Source organism: Marmota flaviventris, chromosome 1 (assembly GCF_047511675.1).
Source record: "Marmota flaviventris isolate mMarFla1 chromosome 1, mMarFla1.hap1, whole genome shotgun sequence".
NCBI classification, from domain to species: Eukaryota; Metazoa; Chordata; class Mammalia; order Rodentia; family Sciuridae; genus Marmota; species Marmota flaviventris.
In genome coordinates this window covers 137,736,317-137,753,532 of record NC_092498.1, presented here as the reverse complement: position 1 = coordinate 137,753,532, position 17,216 = coordinate 137,736,317, and the positions used below count along the sequence as shown (strand labels likewise).

The 17,216-nt window shown below is 39.4% G+C and overlaps 1 protein-coding gene across 3 annotated transcripts in view; it reads left to right on the top strand.

Annotated features, from left to right (window-relative positions):
- Positions 1 to 15,947, top strand: part of Pptc7 (protein phosphatase targeting COQ7) — a 41,567-nt gene extending 25,620 nt beyond the window's left edge. For all 3 annotated transcript variants that reach the window (XM_071616782.1, XM_027949194.2, XM_071616776.1), the window contains 4 exons: positions 5,323 to 5,521; positions 9,123 to 9,246; positions 10,770 to 10,899; positions 12,136 to 15,947. In XM_071616782.1, coding sequence (XP_071472883.1) covers positions 5,323 to 5,521; positions 9,123 to 9,246; positions 10,770 to 10,899; positions 12,136 to 12,194 — 512 coding nt within the window. In that variant the 3' untranslated portion in view covers positions 12,195 to 15,947. The remainder of the gene's footprint in view (positions 1 to 5,322; positions 5,522 to 9,122; positions 9,247 to 10,769; positions 10,900 to 12,135) is intronic.
- The last annotated feature ends 1,269 nt before the right edge of the window (positions 15,948 to 17,216 follow it).

Here is a 17,216-nt window from a genome sequence, read left to right as displayed (position 1 = left end):
ATCATGTCTTGCAGTTTCAATATATACTGCTTTTCTTAATATCTCTTGTTTTGAACATGCAATCTGGAAAATGCTTGGCACAGCAAAACATTGTAGATTTATTTCCAGTATTTCTTTGTCAATTTGCTATATGACTTTGGGCAAAGCATTTAACTGTGACCCATTGCCTTCAAAGTTTAAATGGAGAGAGAGAGAGAACACCCAGACAGAAATTCCAGGGGGCTGCTGACTCCTATGTTCCTATGAGTGCCTCTGCTGGCACCTTCCCACCCCCACCCCCATCCTTCATTTTGATTTGTGACAGCCAATTACAAAACAGCTATCTTGTTTTGTTTTTTTATTTTTTTGTTAAAAATTTTTTTAATATAGTTGTAGATGGACAGAATGCCTTTGTTTCTTTTTATTTGGTGCTAAGGATCAAACCCAGTGCCTCACACATGCTAGGCAAGTGCTCTGCCACTGAGCTATCTTGTTTGCCCCAGCCCCTATCTTGTTTTTCTTTTTCTTCTTCTTCTTTTTTTTTTTTTTTTTTTTTTTTCTGTACTTTAAAAGCTTTGGGGCGGACTGGGGTTGTGGCTCAGGTCTGGGGTTGTGGCTCAGTGGTAGAGCACTTGCCTAGCATGTGTGAGGCACTGGGTTCAAGCCTCAGCACCGCATGTAAATAAATAAATAAATAAAAATAAAGGTCCATCAACAACTAAAAAAAAAACCATGAAGCCCTGGGCACCTGCTCTTTTTTAAAAAAAAAAAGAAGAAGAAGAAGAAGCTTGAAGCTTTGGGGCACTGTAGCGTACATCTGTCATCCCAGAGGCTGAGGTAGGAGAATCACGAGTTCAAAGCCAGCTTTAGCAACAGCAAGGCACTAAGCAACTCAATGAGACCCTGTCTCTAAATAAAATACAAAGAAGGGCTGGGGATGTGGCTCAGTGGTCAAGTGCCCCTGAGGTCAATCCCTGATACCCACCCGCTCCCCCCAAAAAAAGCTTTGAGATTTTGCAGGTCTTTTTTCCTACCTCTGCTTCTCTTCCTGTTTACCTTCATATAACATGGAGATAATAGTCAAATAAATTTTAAGGACACTTTTTAAGTGGTTTACCTACATTGAATATTGTGATTATTTTTTTCTCCTAAAAGATGCATTGAAATAGCCCTTTGTTGTCATTTTTGTCATCGTCGTTGTCATCGTCCCCCCCCCCCCCAATCTCTGGGCTATTTGTAACTAAACTCAAGCAAATTTTGGCAAAGACCAGCTGCTGAGCTTTGCTAAAACTCAGATGTACTTGTAAATAGTGACAATTACAATATTAAGTAATTTTTTTTAAAAAAATCCAGCAATTGCTTAAAAGCCTACAAAATAAACCCAACATAAAGAGCAAGCCAGTGGCTGAATCACGTATTTATCTGAATTTCTAGCTGCTTTGGAGCTGGGTTGGCATCACAGGCTATTGGTTATACTTCCTCAGAAAACTTAAGTACATATGCAGAGATCTCAAGAAGCCAATGTAGGGCTGGGCATGTGGCTCAAGTGGTAGCGCGCTCGCCTGGCATGCGTGCGGCCCGGGTTCGATCCTCAGCACCACATACAAACAAAGATGTTGTGTCCACCGAGAACTAAAAAAATAAATAAATATTAAAAAAAAAAAAAAAGTATTTAAAAAAAAAAAGAAGCCAATGTATCTGAAGAATTTGAGGGGTCAGTCCTAATAAGGTTATCCCTTTCTCTGCTGCACAAAGGCTTAGTAGTAGATTACAAAATAAGGGCTGAGTGATAAAAATATTTCTATTTTAGCCTGAGGGATTTGCCTGAGTGCCTGTCTGTGGGTCAATTGTCTGAACATCCAGCACTCATTCTCAGCTCCTTTTTTTGCATTTTTTTCCCTTGCTTGTTTCTCTCCAAACACACAAGAAGATAAGCTCTTCTCCCAATATTAGGCTGTTGAGGAGGCAAAGGAGAAGTATACACTGCAAACCTGCAAGACTGAGTTTGGGTTTGTTGCTGTTGCTTCAAATACTATAAAGCTCCATTGCTCAGGAGGACTTATTTTAACCTCTAGGACTACTGCCATGGGGGTAGCAAAAAGCCTGTTTTTGTCAGTGAGTCAACATCAGTCCTTCCTGCAGTAAAATTTCCAAGACTATGCTACTCTTCCGTCATTTTTCATTCTTAGGATCTAATTCCATCAACCTTCAGAAGATCTTTTTTGTGGCATTCTACTACTGTTAAATAGTTTTTGTTAATCAATCTTAGGAAGGAAAACAAATCGGTGATCTTGCTCTACTATAAGCTACGGAGTAGGTTTTGACAATACTTTTAATTAGTTACAACACCCTTTTTTTTTTTCTTTGACATTTAAGGGATAGGGACTTGTGGTCTAACAGTAATGTCAGTTTAGTTCCAACACATGTACTATAAATAACAAGGAAATAGAATTTCTGAACATTAGGATGAGAAGCATGCTTATATTTAAGTTGTTTACATTGTTATATATTTTCATTTAAGACATTATTAACAAAAATTAGATACCCATAATACCACTAAGAAAATTTAAGATTATAATGATTATGCTCAAATCTTTTTCTTCACATTTATGCAAAGAATAATAGTAAATGCAGTTGAGTTTACTTTATGCTTACAAAGCCCCATGAAGTAGGTACAAAGGAACTTTGTTCCCCATTCGGTTAGGAAGAAACAAGCCTACAGAGAACAGGTGGCTTGCCCATGGGCACACAGCTAGAAGACGATGGCACACTGGGATTTCACACAGCAGGTTCCACAGCCTGTTTGCTTTGTTTTGCTCTTTAACTGTGATTTTAGTAGTTTAGACTTTGCCTACTGCTGCATTTCGTTTTTTAATTTACTTATAGTAAGTTTCAATCTTTGATGGAGTTCTTTAAATTTCCCTTTTTTTAAAGGAAACTTTAATACTAGTTTATAATCTACTTATTTTACCTAACTTACCTAATCTTTCCTTTCCACATTTATATTTTAAAAATATTTTTAGTTGTAGATGGACACAATATCTTTATTTTATTTATTTTAATGTGGTGCTGAGGATTGAATCCAGTGTCTCATGCGTGCTAGGCAAGCACTGTACCATTGAGCTACAACCCAGCCCCTCCTTTCCATGTATATTTCTTTAACAATTTTAATGGTTATCAAATAGGTTTCTGTTTTAAGTGTTGACATGACTTAACTAATTTTAATCCTTTGAGACAACTCTATAAGGTAGTTACTGTCATTCATATTTTTGTAAATGAGGATACTAAAGCATGGAAAGGTTAAGTAATTTGCTCCAGGTCACATAACTAGTAAGTGGCAGAGCTAGGATTCAGATGCAGGCCGGCTAAATCTAGAATCTGTGTTCCTCTAAGTATTACATGATGGCATATAGCCTTGCATTATGTGAGTGTACTGTAACTTAAGCAGTCTCTTAATTTTAGATATTTAGTTTATTTCCAGTTGTTTCTTAATCGTTGTCCCCCGCCTGCCTCGCCCCGCCCCATACACACACACAAGACAGGGTCTTGCTAAATTTTCTTTTTCTTGCTAAATTTTCAAGAATGGCCTCAATTTTTTAGACTGATTCAACAGGATGGTGGTTAGGATGTTTCTAACCCAAGCCAGGATTTGTAAACATGAATTTTCTAAGGTGAAATAAAAACAAACAAAACTCTCCAAAAAAAAAAAAAAGAATGGCCTCAAACTTGAAATATTCCTGCCTCAGCCTCCTAAGTAGCTGGGATTACATGTGCCATGTGCTCCTCTAATTCTTTCTGATCCTAAACATTGTTTTTTGTACTTAAGTTTTACTTGCATCTCCTACTATTTTCTTGGGATAAATTCTCACAGATGAAATTGCTCAAAGAACATATACTTTTTGTGTGTGTGTGTGTGTGTGTGTGTGTGTGTGTGTGTGAGATAGTGCTAGGGATCAAACCCAGGGCCTTGTGCATGCAAGGCAAGCACTCTACCAATTGAGCTACATACATCCCCATCCCAGAACATGTACATTTTTTAAAAAATATTTTTTTTAGTTGTAGATGGACACAATATCTTTATTTATATGTGGTGCTGAGGATTGAATCAATGCCACACACGTGCAAGGCAGGTGCTCTACCACTGAGCTACAGTCCCAGCCCAAACATGTACATTTTTCAGGGCTATATTGCCCGCAGAAAGGTGGTTTAATTTTATTCTTTACCATCACAGAATAAGAGTGATCATGTTCCCTGCACTTGGGCCAGTACTATGCAATACCTTCTTTTAACTCTTATTAAGCTAATGTACTGATGAGCTGATCATTTTTTCAAATGTTACAGACCATTTACATTTATTTTTTGGTGAGCTGCATGTTTTTCTGGTAGAGATAGGTCTAGGTTTAACTTGTAGTAATTGAAAGTGGTCCTTTCTAGTTGTACTGTTAGCCTTTTGGTCTGAGGAGGGATAAGCCTCTGTGTGCAACAGAAGTAAACAGAGCTCTGTGGGAACTGCTTGGAATGTGGCCTCTTCCCATCAAACGCTAGTCTCTGTAAAGTGAACAGGTTGATTCTACAAGCTTACCTCTGAAAATTGGTCTTGTTACTTCATAGTGTGTTATTAGTTTTCAATAAAAGTTCTTCATGACTGCAACAGATGGAAATCTGGTTTAAAATTGTTATGTGCCCTGTCTTAAATGTTAGTGCATTTTGTGAAGAAGGCTTCCTGAGTGACTCATGAGAAGTGTTGGGAAAGTGTAACATTTTGATTCTGGCATTTGAATATTAAAACTTAATAACAACATCCATTTGAGCATTTGGCATAGATTATAGATAGCACTAGTGAAATGAAATGATGTGATTAAATACCAGTCATTTTTTTCTTTGCCTATCTCTGCGAAAGGAAGAATGAAGATCCTCAGTGACCCATCTACTGTGTATAATGGAATCTGTTCTTTTTTGTTGTGGTGGTTGTGGTGGTGGGGTGGAACCCAGGGCCTGATGCATGCTAAGCAAGCACTCTGCCACCGAGCTAAACTCCCATCCTATAATCCATTCTTTTCCCACCACGTTGACCCTGATCAGATTATTAGTTGACATTTGTGGGGGTGTAGAGCATAACTAAAACAAATCCTGGGCTAGCGGCATAGCTCAGGAATAGAGCACTTGGCTACCATGCATGAGGCCCTAGATTTAGTTCCCCACACTACAGAAAGAAAGAAAAAGAAAATCCTATTTAGGCAAGGCATTCAAATTATGACATGTTATTCTTTGGAGTTCTGTGATAAAAATGTGTATGTAGAGACCCTAGGGAAAGAAAATAAATGATATCCATTTTGTTTCCAGGTAGCAGCACTGCCTGCATCGTGGTGCTGGACAGAACTAGCCACCGCTTACACACAGCGAACCTGGGTGACTCAGGCTTTCTGGTTGTCAGGGGCGGTGAAGTTGTGCACCGATCAGATGAGCAGCAGCATTACTTCAACACTCCGTTCCAGCTCTCAATTGCTCCCCCAGAAGCCGAGGGAGTCGTGTTAAGTGACAGGTAATCTCCCCTCAGCCGTTACATTTGAATAGGATATTTCTCACCCACAGGTTCCCTCCCACACCTTGTATACAGTAGGGAACAGGCATTTTCCTATGAAAAAAGAAGCCTCAGAATGCTTTCATAATGAGGACCTTCTAGTTGGACTTTGAAAGGTATTTTGTTTGAACTAGTTACAACAGTCAACTTGAATTCCGATAGTCAATAATTTGACAAGACTATGAAGTATTTCAGGTATCAATTTTTAATACCAACATGCATTAGTACATGCAGTTTGTCTGTTAATTTGTGTTAGAAAAATGAGTCATTAGTCATTGTTCATACATGCCACTGCCTGTACAAGGTTTTGCGTATATTGTTAGGGAAGCTTATAGACAGACATAATGTTGTATCTGTCAGAATAACTTCCTCATTCTCAGGCCTTCTTATATGCATCCAGTAGAACTGCAGGAAACAGTCAGAAGTGGTCTTGTCCTGCATGTTGTCTATGATAATGTCATTGAGGTGTTCTCTTTTTCTTTCTGACATCTTCTCTCTGTTCATGTTTAAATTGTTAATACCTTCCTATACAGTTAGAATTTTTTTTTTAGTTAACTTTCACATCTTTTTGTAGGTTGAAGTAAGGTTAAGACAGTCTCAGGTTTCACTGTGTTAACAAACTTGTAGGATCTGGCACAAACACTGGCACTTCATAAATAGGTAATGAACCTTTTGTAAACATAGAACCGTTCTACCAAGTGCCTTTTTGTTAGGTTGTTTTTTTTTTTTTCCTATTCACTAGCTCTTATTTAACCAGATGTTAAGTCCAAATTAAGATAAAATGATTATTTCTGCCATTTTCAAATATGAAAAGAACACATTATATAATTAGGTATTTGATGTTGCCCATTTAAAATGTCTGTTGCAGACTTCTAGAGAATGGGAAGTACTTTTTACCTTCAGATTTCAGCAGATTACCATAATTAGAAGAATATTCTTCAATTGTCTATAATACACAGTGATATTAGTTTTATTGGAGTGGGGAGACCTCAGAGCCTCCAGCGCCTCAGTAGATGCCAAGTTCAGCTAATAGTTTTTGGAGAATGGCACTTTAACTCTCCTTTATTTGCTGCTGCTTGTTCTGGCTTTTGAGTGCTGGAGCAGCCCTGCTGGATCACACATGCTATCCTTGGGACACCCTGGTTAGAGCCGCACTCTGCCGGCTTGCCAGCAAGGTGAAGGTGGCTTCCCCTGGAGCCCAGAGATAGCCTGCTAGCATGTGATTGCAGCTCATGTTTCAATGCAGTCAAAAGTTCCCAGCGGCACAGTATGTTCAATCAAAATGGGCAGAACTGCAGCTGGCGGAACACCAAGCTCATGGGTGGGAGTATTAGCAGAGGACAGACTGTCCAATGGGAGCAAGTCTCTCACAGGCAGAATAGCAAAGGCCACTCCTGGGGAAAGAAAAACCTCAGCATAAAATAGAGCATCAGTGCCAACCTGGTCATTAATCTACACTTCTAGAACCTGATTGGTTTTCAAAGACTGAGCAGATGAGTGTCTTGCATAGGAATCAACCTGGTTTCCAGTAGTTTTACAAGTGTGTGTGTTTCCTATCTACTGCATGTATCTCTTTAGTTATTGGGCGCTCTTTCCATAAAATAGTATTTTAATCTTAACTTAGAGGTTTTCCTTTAGTGACTGTTTTTACAGAATATTTGTTACATAAATGTGTAAGTTTTCCCTACAAAAGCACATTGCAGAACTTTAGAAGTGCCACTTCTTTCCTCAGTCAAGCAAAGAATTGACCAAAAATGTTTTGAGTGCACTAGTGCGAGAACTCAAAAGTTGCGGCAGAGGCGGATAGTAATGCCTCGCCTGTCAATCAATACTGTTGGCAAAATGCCAGGGGCCATACAGACTCAGCCGTGGCTCTCAGCAGAGAAGAGGGTGAGAATCAGCCTCAAAGGCCCACCTGGGGTTCTCTCCTTTTTTTTTTTTTTGGACCAGAGATTGAACTTGGGCACTCATCCACTGAGTCACATCCCCACATCACTGAGGTGCTTGGTACCTCGCTATTGCTGAGGCTGGCTTTGAACTTGTGATCCTCCTGTCTCAGCCTCCTGAGTTGCTGGGATTACAGGTGTGCACCACTGTGACCAGCTTCTCTCCCATTCTTTTTTTTTTAACTTTTATTGAAAATGCTTCTGTGAATAAGATGAAAAGGGCTGATTTACATTTCCCATTGGCTTCTTTTTTCTTTTTTGGTGGTGCTGGGAATTGAACCCAGGGCCTTATACATGCGAGGCTAGCACTCTACCAACTGAGCTATATTCCCAGCCCCCTTCTCTCCCATTCTTATGTCTGTTTTCATCACACATTGTGATGAGAAAGATCTCCTACGTGTGTGTGTGTGTGTGTGTGTGTGTGTGTGTGTGTGTGTGTGTTATTCCTTACTTTGTTTGGCACTAGGGATTGACTGGGGCACTTTACCACTGAGCTACCTACCCAGCCCTTTTATTTTTTGAGACAGGACATCTCTTAAGTTGTTTAAGGCCTCAGCCTTCTGAGTCACTGGAATGACAAGCGTGCACCACTGTGTCTGGCTTTCCATCTGTTTTTTAAAAGCTGTGCACAAAAAATTTAGTGAACAACTTCCTCCTGTCTGTCCCCAGCCACACATTCTCTAGAAGCAGCCACTGTTTCTTTGACTGTCTTCACATTGTTTCTCTGTATTTCGGAGTCTCTACATCTGTGGGTCTCCTCCCTTTTTTTTTCTTTTTGTTACAGAAACAGTTGCATATGCTACACACTGTCTGTGCCATGCTTTCTTCCCTTAACAACATCTTGAAGAGTTTTTTCCTCAGTTTGACATACTTTGTTTCTCTGATCATTTGTTCATTCGGTCATTTAACAGATGTTTCTTGAAGATGTACATGCCAGTCGTACTCATAAATACCAGAGCACTTTGTGACCACTGGGAGACATACAGTCCTTACTGTGCCAGAACCACTGCAGGTGTCTGGAATTCTTAGAGATAGGCACGCTCTTCTCCCTGGGTGCCCAGCATCCCACCCTGACTAATGCAGCATCCTGAGAGTGTGTACAGGGGAACTGACAAGTGCAAGTGAGTAAGAGAGGATGGAATTTGGTACTGAAGAAGTAGGAAGTGAAGAGTCACTTCCCCAAGGTCATAGAGCAGAGCGTGTTAGGTCTGACTCAGAAGAGAAGGCGTCCTCCTCTTAATCCACGTGCAACTAATCAGCAGACTCAGTTTTTCTGTTGGTTTCAGTTAACCCATTAAGTCCCCAGTTTTTGGTTCTACAAACATAATTATTTCAAAGTTACCATAAATGGTTTATTTATTGCTCAACTAAGTTTTTTAGGTATACCACATCTGGAACAACGGGACTAACTGGGTTAAACTTTGGAAACTTACATCAGAGTTTGTTTTCCCATTAATTTTTCTTAAAGTTAGGAATTTCAGAATGACTTTTTTTTTTTTTTTATTGACTCCATTTTAAAAGCCTTATTGCATTATAAATGATGCCTGTAGGATCCTTTGAATTATATCATCTCTAAAAGGCTTCCTTAACTTTACCCTACCCTGTCCTTGCTACAGCCCGGATGCTGCTGATAGCACATCTTTCGACGTCCAGTTAGGAGACATTATCCTGACGGCGACAGATGGACTCTTTGACAATATGCCTGATTATATGATCCTTCAAGAGCTAAAAAAGTTAAAGGTAATTAACTCAAAGGTTAGCCTCTGGAAAGTGGCCCTCTCTGGATAGCTGAGTTTTATTGAGTCATTTATGTTGTCTCAGTAGTTTTGGAAAGGACTATTTTGTGAACTTTAGGAAAATAATATTTCTAGTATTCCAAGCAATTATAAAAATTATAAATGGAAATATTCACAAGAGAACTTAAGGGAATAAGAGGCTTCTTACCCAAGCATTTAGTGGAGTGGTTAAAGTAGGAAAAGTCCAGATGAGGACATTTCCTGTTTGTATTTTAATGGTGTTGACTACTGGTTGTCTTTTTCTCTTTTTATTCTTATAATACACCCAGCAGGTGTTGAGACTGGGAAAGACAGGAAATAGCCATCCCAAACCAGCCAAGGAAAGCAGGCAGCTAGGAGCCTTGATGTGATCTGAGCTGTCAGCAGTGGTGAACAATTCAGGCTTCTCCCATACAGAGGGCAGGAAGTGAAAACAGGCTGTCCCTATTCTCCTGGCTTTGTAAAAACTCTGGGAAAAATTAATCTTTTCTAAGCTCTTACCTCTAACTATTGTGACTTTGAGTAGACTTCTTCAATTATTAAGCAATAGTTTCCTCACCTATAAAATGGGGAGTAATAAAGGTCCTGTCTACAGGGTTACTGGGACAATTACCCAGACCAGGTGAAGGGAATCCTTAGCATCATACCATGTTTGTGTGTGCAGTAACTGTTAGGTGCTTACCTGTCATGGGCACTGTGCTCTGTGAACAGAAATTATGCTAAAGCTTAGGTTCTAGTAGGGGAGAGCAGGTAATACGAAGAAGGGAATGTTGGTGGTAAATAGTAATGATGCACAACAGGATGAGGGAATGGAGGGTCACTACTTCAGATAAATTGGTCAGGGAAATCCTCTTGGAGGAGGTGACATTAAAGCAGAGACCTATTATTTCTGTTAGACTGAAATGCTTTAGCCCTTTGAATGTTACAGATGAAATGGACCTTGTTTTCCCATCGCAATTTTGCAGATGAGGAAGTTGAAAACAGCAAAGACAAGGGTATGGCTTAAGGTTACACAGCTAGGCAAGAGTCTTTCGTCATTATGTAAAACCCTGAAGATATTTTCAGTAGTACAACTGGTGACTTACTTGGAGAGCAAACTATAGTTGGCCGGGATGCATTCCCAAGCAGGGAGACTTTTGAAGTCATCATGAAAATGCTATCAGGATCCACTTTTCAGTCCATCCCATTTTAACAAGAATACCTTAAAATTTTCAAATGAGGAAGCAAAAATGGAAACCTAAACTTGAGGGCCAGAGACCATCCCAGCAAAGGACTTTGTGAGAGATGTGCAGGAAATACCAATGGGCTCAGCATGTTAATCAGAGCATCACATTCACTGTCTTCTCTGACCAGAATAAAACTTACATGGTAGAAAATTAGATAAATGTTACTGTCTTTAAAAAGTGATGTCTGCAAGAAGCATACTTGCATGCAGAAGTCACGTGAGGTGTTATGGTTAAAAATAACTCTCTTATCCTTTCATATCAGAACTCAAATTATGAGAGTATACAACAGACAGCAAGGAGCATTGCTGAGCAAGCTCACGAGCTGGCCTATGATCCAAATTATATGTCACCCTTCGCACAGTTTGCATGTGACAACGGATTGAATGTGAGAGGTAAGCATTCTTTGGGAATGTCATAAGGACTAACTGTGGGAGCTTTCTGGCTGTGGGTGAGACTGTGTCAGTGTCCTCTCCTAGCTTTGAGCCTGTGCCTTTGAGCACAAGCAAATGTACGTCCTGTGTCCTCCCACTGGGTGCCCTTCAGAGCTGAACTTTATCGGCTACAGCAGCCAATGGAACCTGAAGCCCTTTATTGCCACCACTGCACTGCTTGGAACTGAGCCCTAGAGGCCTCTGAGCTCTGCCTGGAGGGCCTGTGCATTCCGAACAGTTTAACATTCTGCCCTTCACGTGTCTGACATTTCTCTTCTCCCTTCCTCTGGCTCTGTGGGACGCGTTGACAGTATTTGCCTGCCAAATTGCCAGAGCGGATTTTGAAAAGGGAAGCAATGTGAAACTGCCCTTGACTGAAGAGTCCTTCTATCTACTGCATGCTGTGTCTTTGGGAGCAGGCCAGTTTTGGAGCTGGGATGACATGTTGGTGCTAGCATATCAGAGCTAGTGGAATTGGTCAGGCTCTTGCTGATGTAATATTATGACATGTAGAGCATTTCTTAGCCCTCCAGGAAATGTTAAAATAGGAGAAAACACACACACACGCACACATGCCATAGCAGTTTGGCAGATTAGAGTACAAGGCTATTCCTAGTTTAAAAGCATTGGGTATGTTTGTCCAAATTAGGGTTGTGTAGAAGCATGTAACTTTCTTGTCAGGCTGAAGTTACTGTAACAGATTTTGTCTTTACTGTGATGATGTAAACAGAAGATGTGGTGGCCGTGTTCATAGAGCTCCTGTTGTAAAAGAGCATGGGAGATTTTTTTTTTTTAAGCTTCAATTAAATTATGTGAAATTTCTTGAGTGTTTTCTGTTTAACTGTTTCTCTTTATCAAATACTTTTTTCTGTGAGGACTTATTAATAAGCCAAACAGGCCTGAAATGCAAGCATTTGACTAGAGATTGAACCCAGGGGCCCTTGACCACTGAGCCACATTCCCAGCCCTTTTTTGTATTTTATTTGGAGATAGGGTTTCACTAAGTTGAGTTACTTAGGGTCTCACTAAGTTGCTGAGGCTGGCTTTGAACTCATGATCCTTCTGCCTCCGCCTCCGAAGCTCCTGAAATTATAAGTGCGCCACCACACCCAGCACTAGTACTTACTTAAGACCACAGTTTTGAGTGATTTTTTTTTCCTTTTAAAATGTACTGATCAGTTTTCATTCTTGTTTTAGGTGGAAAGCCAGATGACATCACCGTCCTTCTTTCCATAGTGGCCGAGTATACAGACTGACTCACCGAGCTGTCGACTCCTGCCTTTCCTTTCTTTGTCCCAATTTCCCTGCCATGTGTGCTGATCCTGCTGGCAGGACCACGTTTCTTTGCCACTGATCTCAATGGCCAGTGATGTAAGCCTTTTGCCTGTCTTTTTGAGACCCATTGAGATCTTTGTTGAGAACCACTACTGTCATTCACTAGCTCATGTCTGCTGGCAACAGTTGAAGAGAAGCAAGATTTGAAGATCAGCCTTCATTCTCGTGGAGGTTTTCAAAGGCTATTACTTTTCAAAAGCAGTTGAAGTATTGAGAATGGGTAATGTTGGTAAAGAGAATTCAAAATTACAGTGTGTTAAAGGGATTTTAAGTCTGACAAGTCATAAATTATGATACGTCTGCTAGAAAACATACATTATTCATCAAAAGAAATGTCACATGTTTTCCACAGGCACCATCTTGGTTATGGTGATCAGGTGTGGCTTTATGTTTTCATTATAAACTCCTATTTTCCAGGAGCTCATAAATATGCTCTGGGTTATAAGATCTTGATCCCAGAAGCTTTTTTGTTACACATTGGAAGAAAAAAGTAATTATTTTAGTTCTATGGATGCAAATATTTTGTGCTTTTAAAAGATGCTTAATTGTGTTCCCGTGATTAAAGTTTTGGCAGTTTATTAATTAGTCCAAATCACAGGCTGGTTGCCTGATATCCGGGGGAAGGGGGTATCCTTACCAAAATTTTTTAATGGAAATGCTACTCAAGATTGCAAAAGTCCTTAAAGCCTAGAAACTTAGTGCTATGGCTGGAATTCCCCCCGCTGTCTGCCAGGCGCCCTGGGTGGGCTCTCTGGGCCCAAGGCTGACAGGTTGAGAATGGACAGCTGTAGCTGGGTTTTTGCTGGCTCACAGTCGTGCTGCCCATGGAGCCCTCAGACCTTCCCCTAGGAGCCTTGCTTTTGCAGAGCATGCACCGAATCACTGCGTCCACCAGGCAAGAGCACGTGTGCAATGGCAGCAGCACAGAGCCCACAGGGAAAACTCCTAGTGATGATCTGACTTTTGCAATTGCCCCAAACAGAAATGTAGGGGTTTCTGAATCAAGCTTAATGTTTACAGTTTCCGAATAGCCATTTTGCAGTGTATAGTTTCCTTATAAAAACTACCCTGAATTTGGTTTCCCATTACCTGCAGGCTCAAACTTATTTTTAAGGTTTATGTACAAGTTGACTGCTGTAAAGATATATATTTTTGAGTCAGTTTTTTCCTTCATTAACTTGGTGGTAGAAAAATATATATACTTAGAAATCCTTAAATTAAAGCCATGTTTTATATATACGTCAGGTAACATTGGTGTATAGATGAGAATGCAATTAAACCTGACGAGAATCTACTTGAGGAGAACACAGAAAGTTTTTTCTCGAGAGGAGATACTGACTCCCTGGTTTATTGCATTAAAACTTACGTTTGAGGTTACCTCAACTTGTTTTAAAAGATTTTGTTTTGTGAATTTGTACTGTATATTTGAGTAACTGTCAAGCTTTTGTTTTATTTAAAATTGTTTAACATGTACCATGTACATGTCATTACTATATTTCAATGCATCATGCTTGTAACAGGCATTTCATTTATAATAAGAATGAGTTATTCATTTGTAAGCCGTTCAATAATTTATCTACTATTCCTTAATTGGCATAATGTTAGATACCTATTTTGAATCACCTTTAATTAAGTGTCAGAATGCCTTAACTACCCTAACTTGACAAAACAGAATTCTTTGGTAGAGAAGATAGAGGGCGGGTGGGATGTGGAGGGAGACTGTTTAAATAAGGAGGAACTATCATGCTCTGCTAGAATATGGACACATATGTGGCAAGCGGGGTATTTATTTTGCACAAACTCTTTGCAGTCTCTGGGTATTTTAAAAAGTAAAGAAAGTTGCATCCTGAAGGGGTTGGTTAAAAGGAATACATTCAAACTAGGATTGATGACTTCAACTCTTTTGTTTGGGTTTGTAATTACTTTTGGTCAGAAGTATGTAGCCTTATGATCTGGATATATTTTGCATGAATTTTCCAATGCCTCCATTTACTTCCTGGTAGGAGCAGTAACGGTCAGGTTATTGGCTTTTCTCTGCTCTCATTTTAACCCATCAAACAATCTTTGTAAAGCTAGATTGGTGGTGTTTTATACAACTCGTTTAATCAACTTACTTTTTTTGAGAAATGATTGTTAGAAACTGTCAATGTGGTTGTTCCAGTGACACTGAAAATAATGGGGCAAGAATTCATGGTGGAATTGACTTTGGACCTGGCTTGTAGTTTAGTACATAAAATACCCTGTTTTCTTCTTTCCCCTGTCCTTTTTGTGTTATGCACTGCATTTTATGACTGCTAGGGGTCAGGGCGAGTGCTGCTTAGCAAGTAACTCTCCTCCTCTCACTGGTCAGAGGCTATGTGGGACCCAGAATAGAATTCTCCGAGTCTTACACCCAAGCTTCCAGGGGTGTGGCTGAGCTATACCACTTGTTGGGTCTAATTCTGAACCTGATGTGTGTGTGTGTGAACTGTATTTTAAATCAAGCAGTGTAAACACACACACACACACACATACACACACACACATACACACACACACACACAATTTGCCTCATGTAGTGGACTTTTATAACAAAAGAAAAAATTTGGATTTCTAATTTACAAATGGCAAATTATTTATCCCTCTCTGGATGCACCAAAGACCAGTAAAGTTTATAGCTTTTCCATCTATATTTATAAAGCAATACTGTATTATAAAAATCAATATTTTTATCACATGCTTGAAATTTTTATTTTGTTCTGTTTTAAAATGTGCACTCAACATATCAGAACCTTGTTTCTTCCTATGAACTTAAGCTGCCTGCGCACAAAAAACAAACTTTTTTTTTTTAACCAAATGGAGATGAAGTAGATAAGAGTCCATAGGCTCTTAAAAACTGGAAGAAGAAATGAGGGGGGAAAAAACAAGTTGTCCCAAATTATTATACTCACATGGTTGATGGGTACTAACTCCTAAAGAAATCCATTCCAGGTATGCATGTCTGGGGTTTGGGCTGTGTCTAGAGTAGAAAAAACGCGATTTTGAGCTTTGCAGATGGGAGTGTCCTCTCCTGTCAGCTGCGTTTGTTCTGGATAGAGAGTAACCCGAAGATGAAAACCACCTTCAGTACCACCAACCTACTACATCATGTAACAAGGCAGGAATTGTGAGAATTTACTGAGTCAGTTTTGAGTGTTCTGGAGATGGTCAGTAAGATTGGCGAGAACTGTGAATGTTTGTACCTCTGGATAAGTTCATGGTTCCTTGTCACCTTAATATGAGCTATCTTTGATAGAAGCTACAAAATTCAGTTGGAAACTGAATCACATTTTTATATTTAACAAATTTTACAATACCAGAAAAAAACAAAATCTGCTTATAAAACAAAATACAAAGCAGAAAACATTTGGATTCTATTTATTTATTAAAAGAAAATTAAATTAAATTGAACTTCTCAACTAAAAATGTCCACGTCAGAATTTAACTGTTAGCAGGTAGTTTGTGGCAAAGATGGCTAAATAATGAAGCAAATTTGAATATGTGTATACTAATAAGCTGCTTTTTTTCTGTTGAGACTATCATTCTTTGTCTTACCCAAGAGGCAATTACCTGAATTGGATGTCTGAAATATAACTTATGCAGGAATAGTTCTGTAAATACATTTAAATAAACTGTAAAGATATTTAATAAATATAGTATTTATACTAATCTGTGTACTTCTTTTGGTTTGAATGGTAATTAAACAAGGCACCAGCCCTTAACATTGTCCAAGCTCTCCATTTCCAGGCCTCTTAGTCAGCCTTCAGTGAATCTGCACTTTGTGGCTGTGCATAGCTGTCCTTCACAATACTTTAATTGCCATAGCTCATTCTCATCCACTGCTTTACTACATCCGTTAGCTCCCTCCAAACTCATCAAAATGGACTCATAACTGAATGTGAATACAGAGGTTTTCTCTGCTGAGGCTTTGCACCTCCTAAATGGTACAGAGTGAAATTACAAAAAAACAAACAAAAACAAAACCTGGTGTGTGTATTCTTGGCACACTATCAAAATTCTAAAACCCAAAGTGTGTACAGTGGAGCAGCATAACTGTCTTCTGCAGGCCATGCTGCATCAAGGCTGCTGCTGAGATTGGTGTCTATTTTTTTAAGATACATATTTTTTAGTTGTAGTTAGACACAGAACCTTTATTTAATTATATGCGGTGCTGAGGATCGAACCCAGGCCCTCGCATGTGCTAGGCAAATTCTCTACCGCTGAGCCACAACCCCAGCCTGAGACTGATGCCTATTTCAATGAAGAAATCAGAAACTTCATCCTCAGCAAGGAGACCTACAGGGTTACTTTTGTGTGTAAAAGTTCTCTATAGTCATCTGCATTTGTTACGAATATGAATTCAGTGTTAATCATTGGTATAAGCATAAGAGACATAAAATTTGGCCTACTTTGAAAATATGTGGGCATTGCCACTTTCCACAAAAAGCTTGGTGAAAGCCCATTTTCATTCACTGAGAAACATCTTGGGATGAACTTGAGTTTTTATTAGGTTATTGTGGGTAGCTATGACTCATTACTAAGCTACAAGAGCCAAATTCATTCTGGTTTCATTTAGAACTCTGTTCACAGTTCTGAAGCATACTAATCCACTCAGCCACCTTTTCAAATTCCTCACAAAATCTGAAGAACAATTGCTTGCCAGTTAACACTTCCTTATTGTTTGATGGTTTCCCAAAGACTTAGCAATAAGATGTTACAGAAGGCTGGTTCCTGGGGTTATAGAACTGCAAACAAGTCTTGGGGAGGGAGAGGCTCTCACCATAAGGTATTACATAACAGTGTTTTTGTACCAAATTTTTAGTCTTGTTTATGCAGGTAAGAAGCTAATTCTTAAAGGGGCAAAGAACAGACATTTGTATCCCACATTCCATTCCAAACCCAGGCTCTCTTGTGTGGAGGTTGCT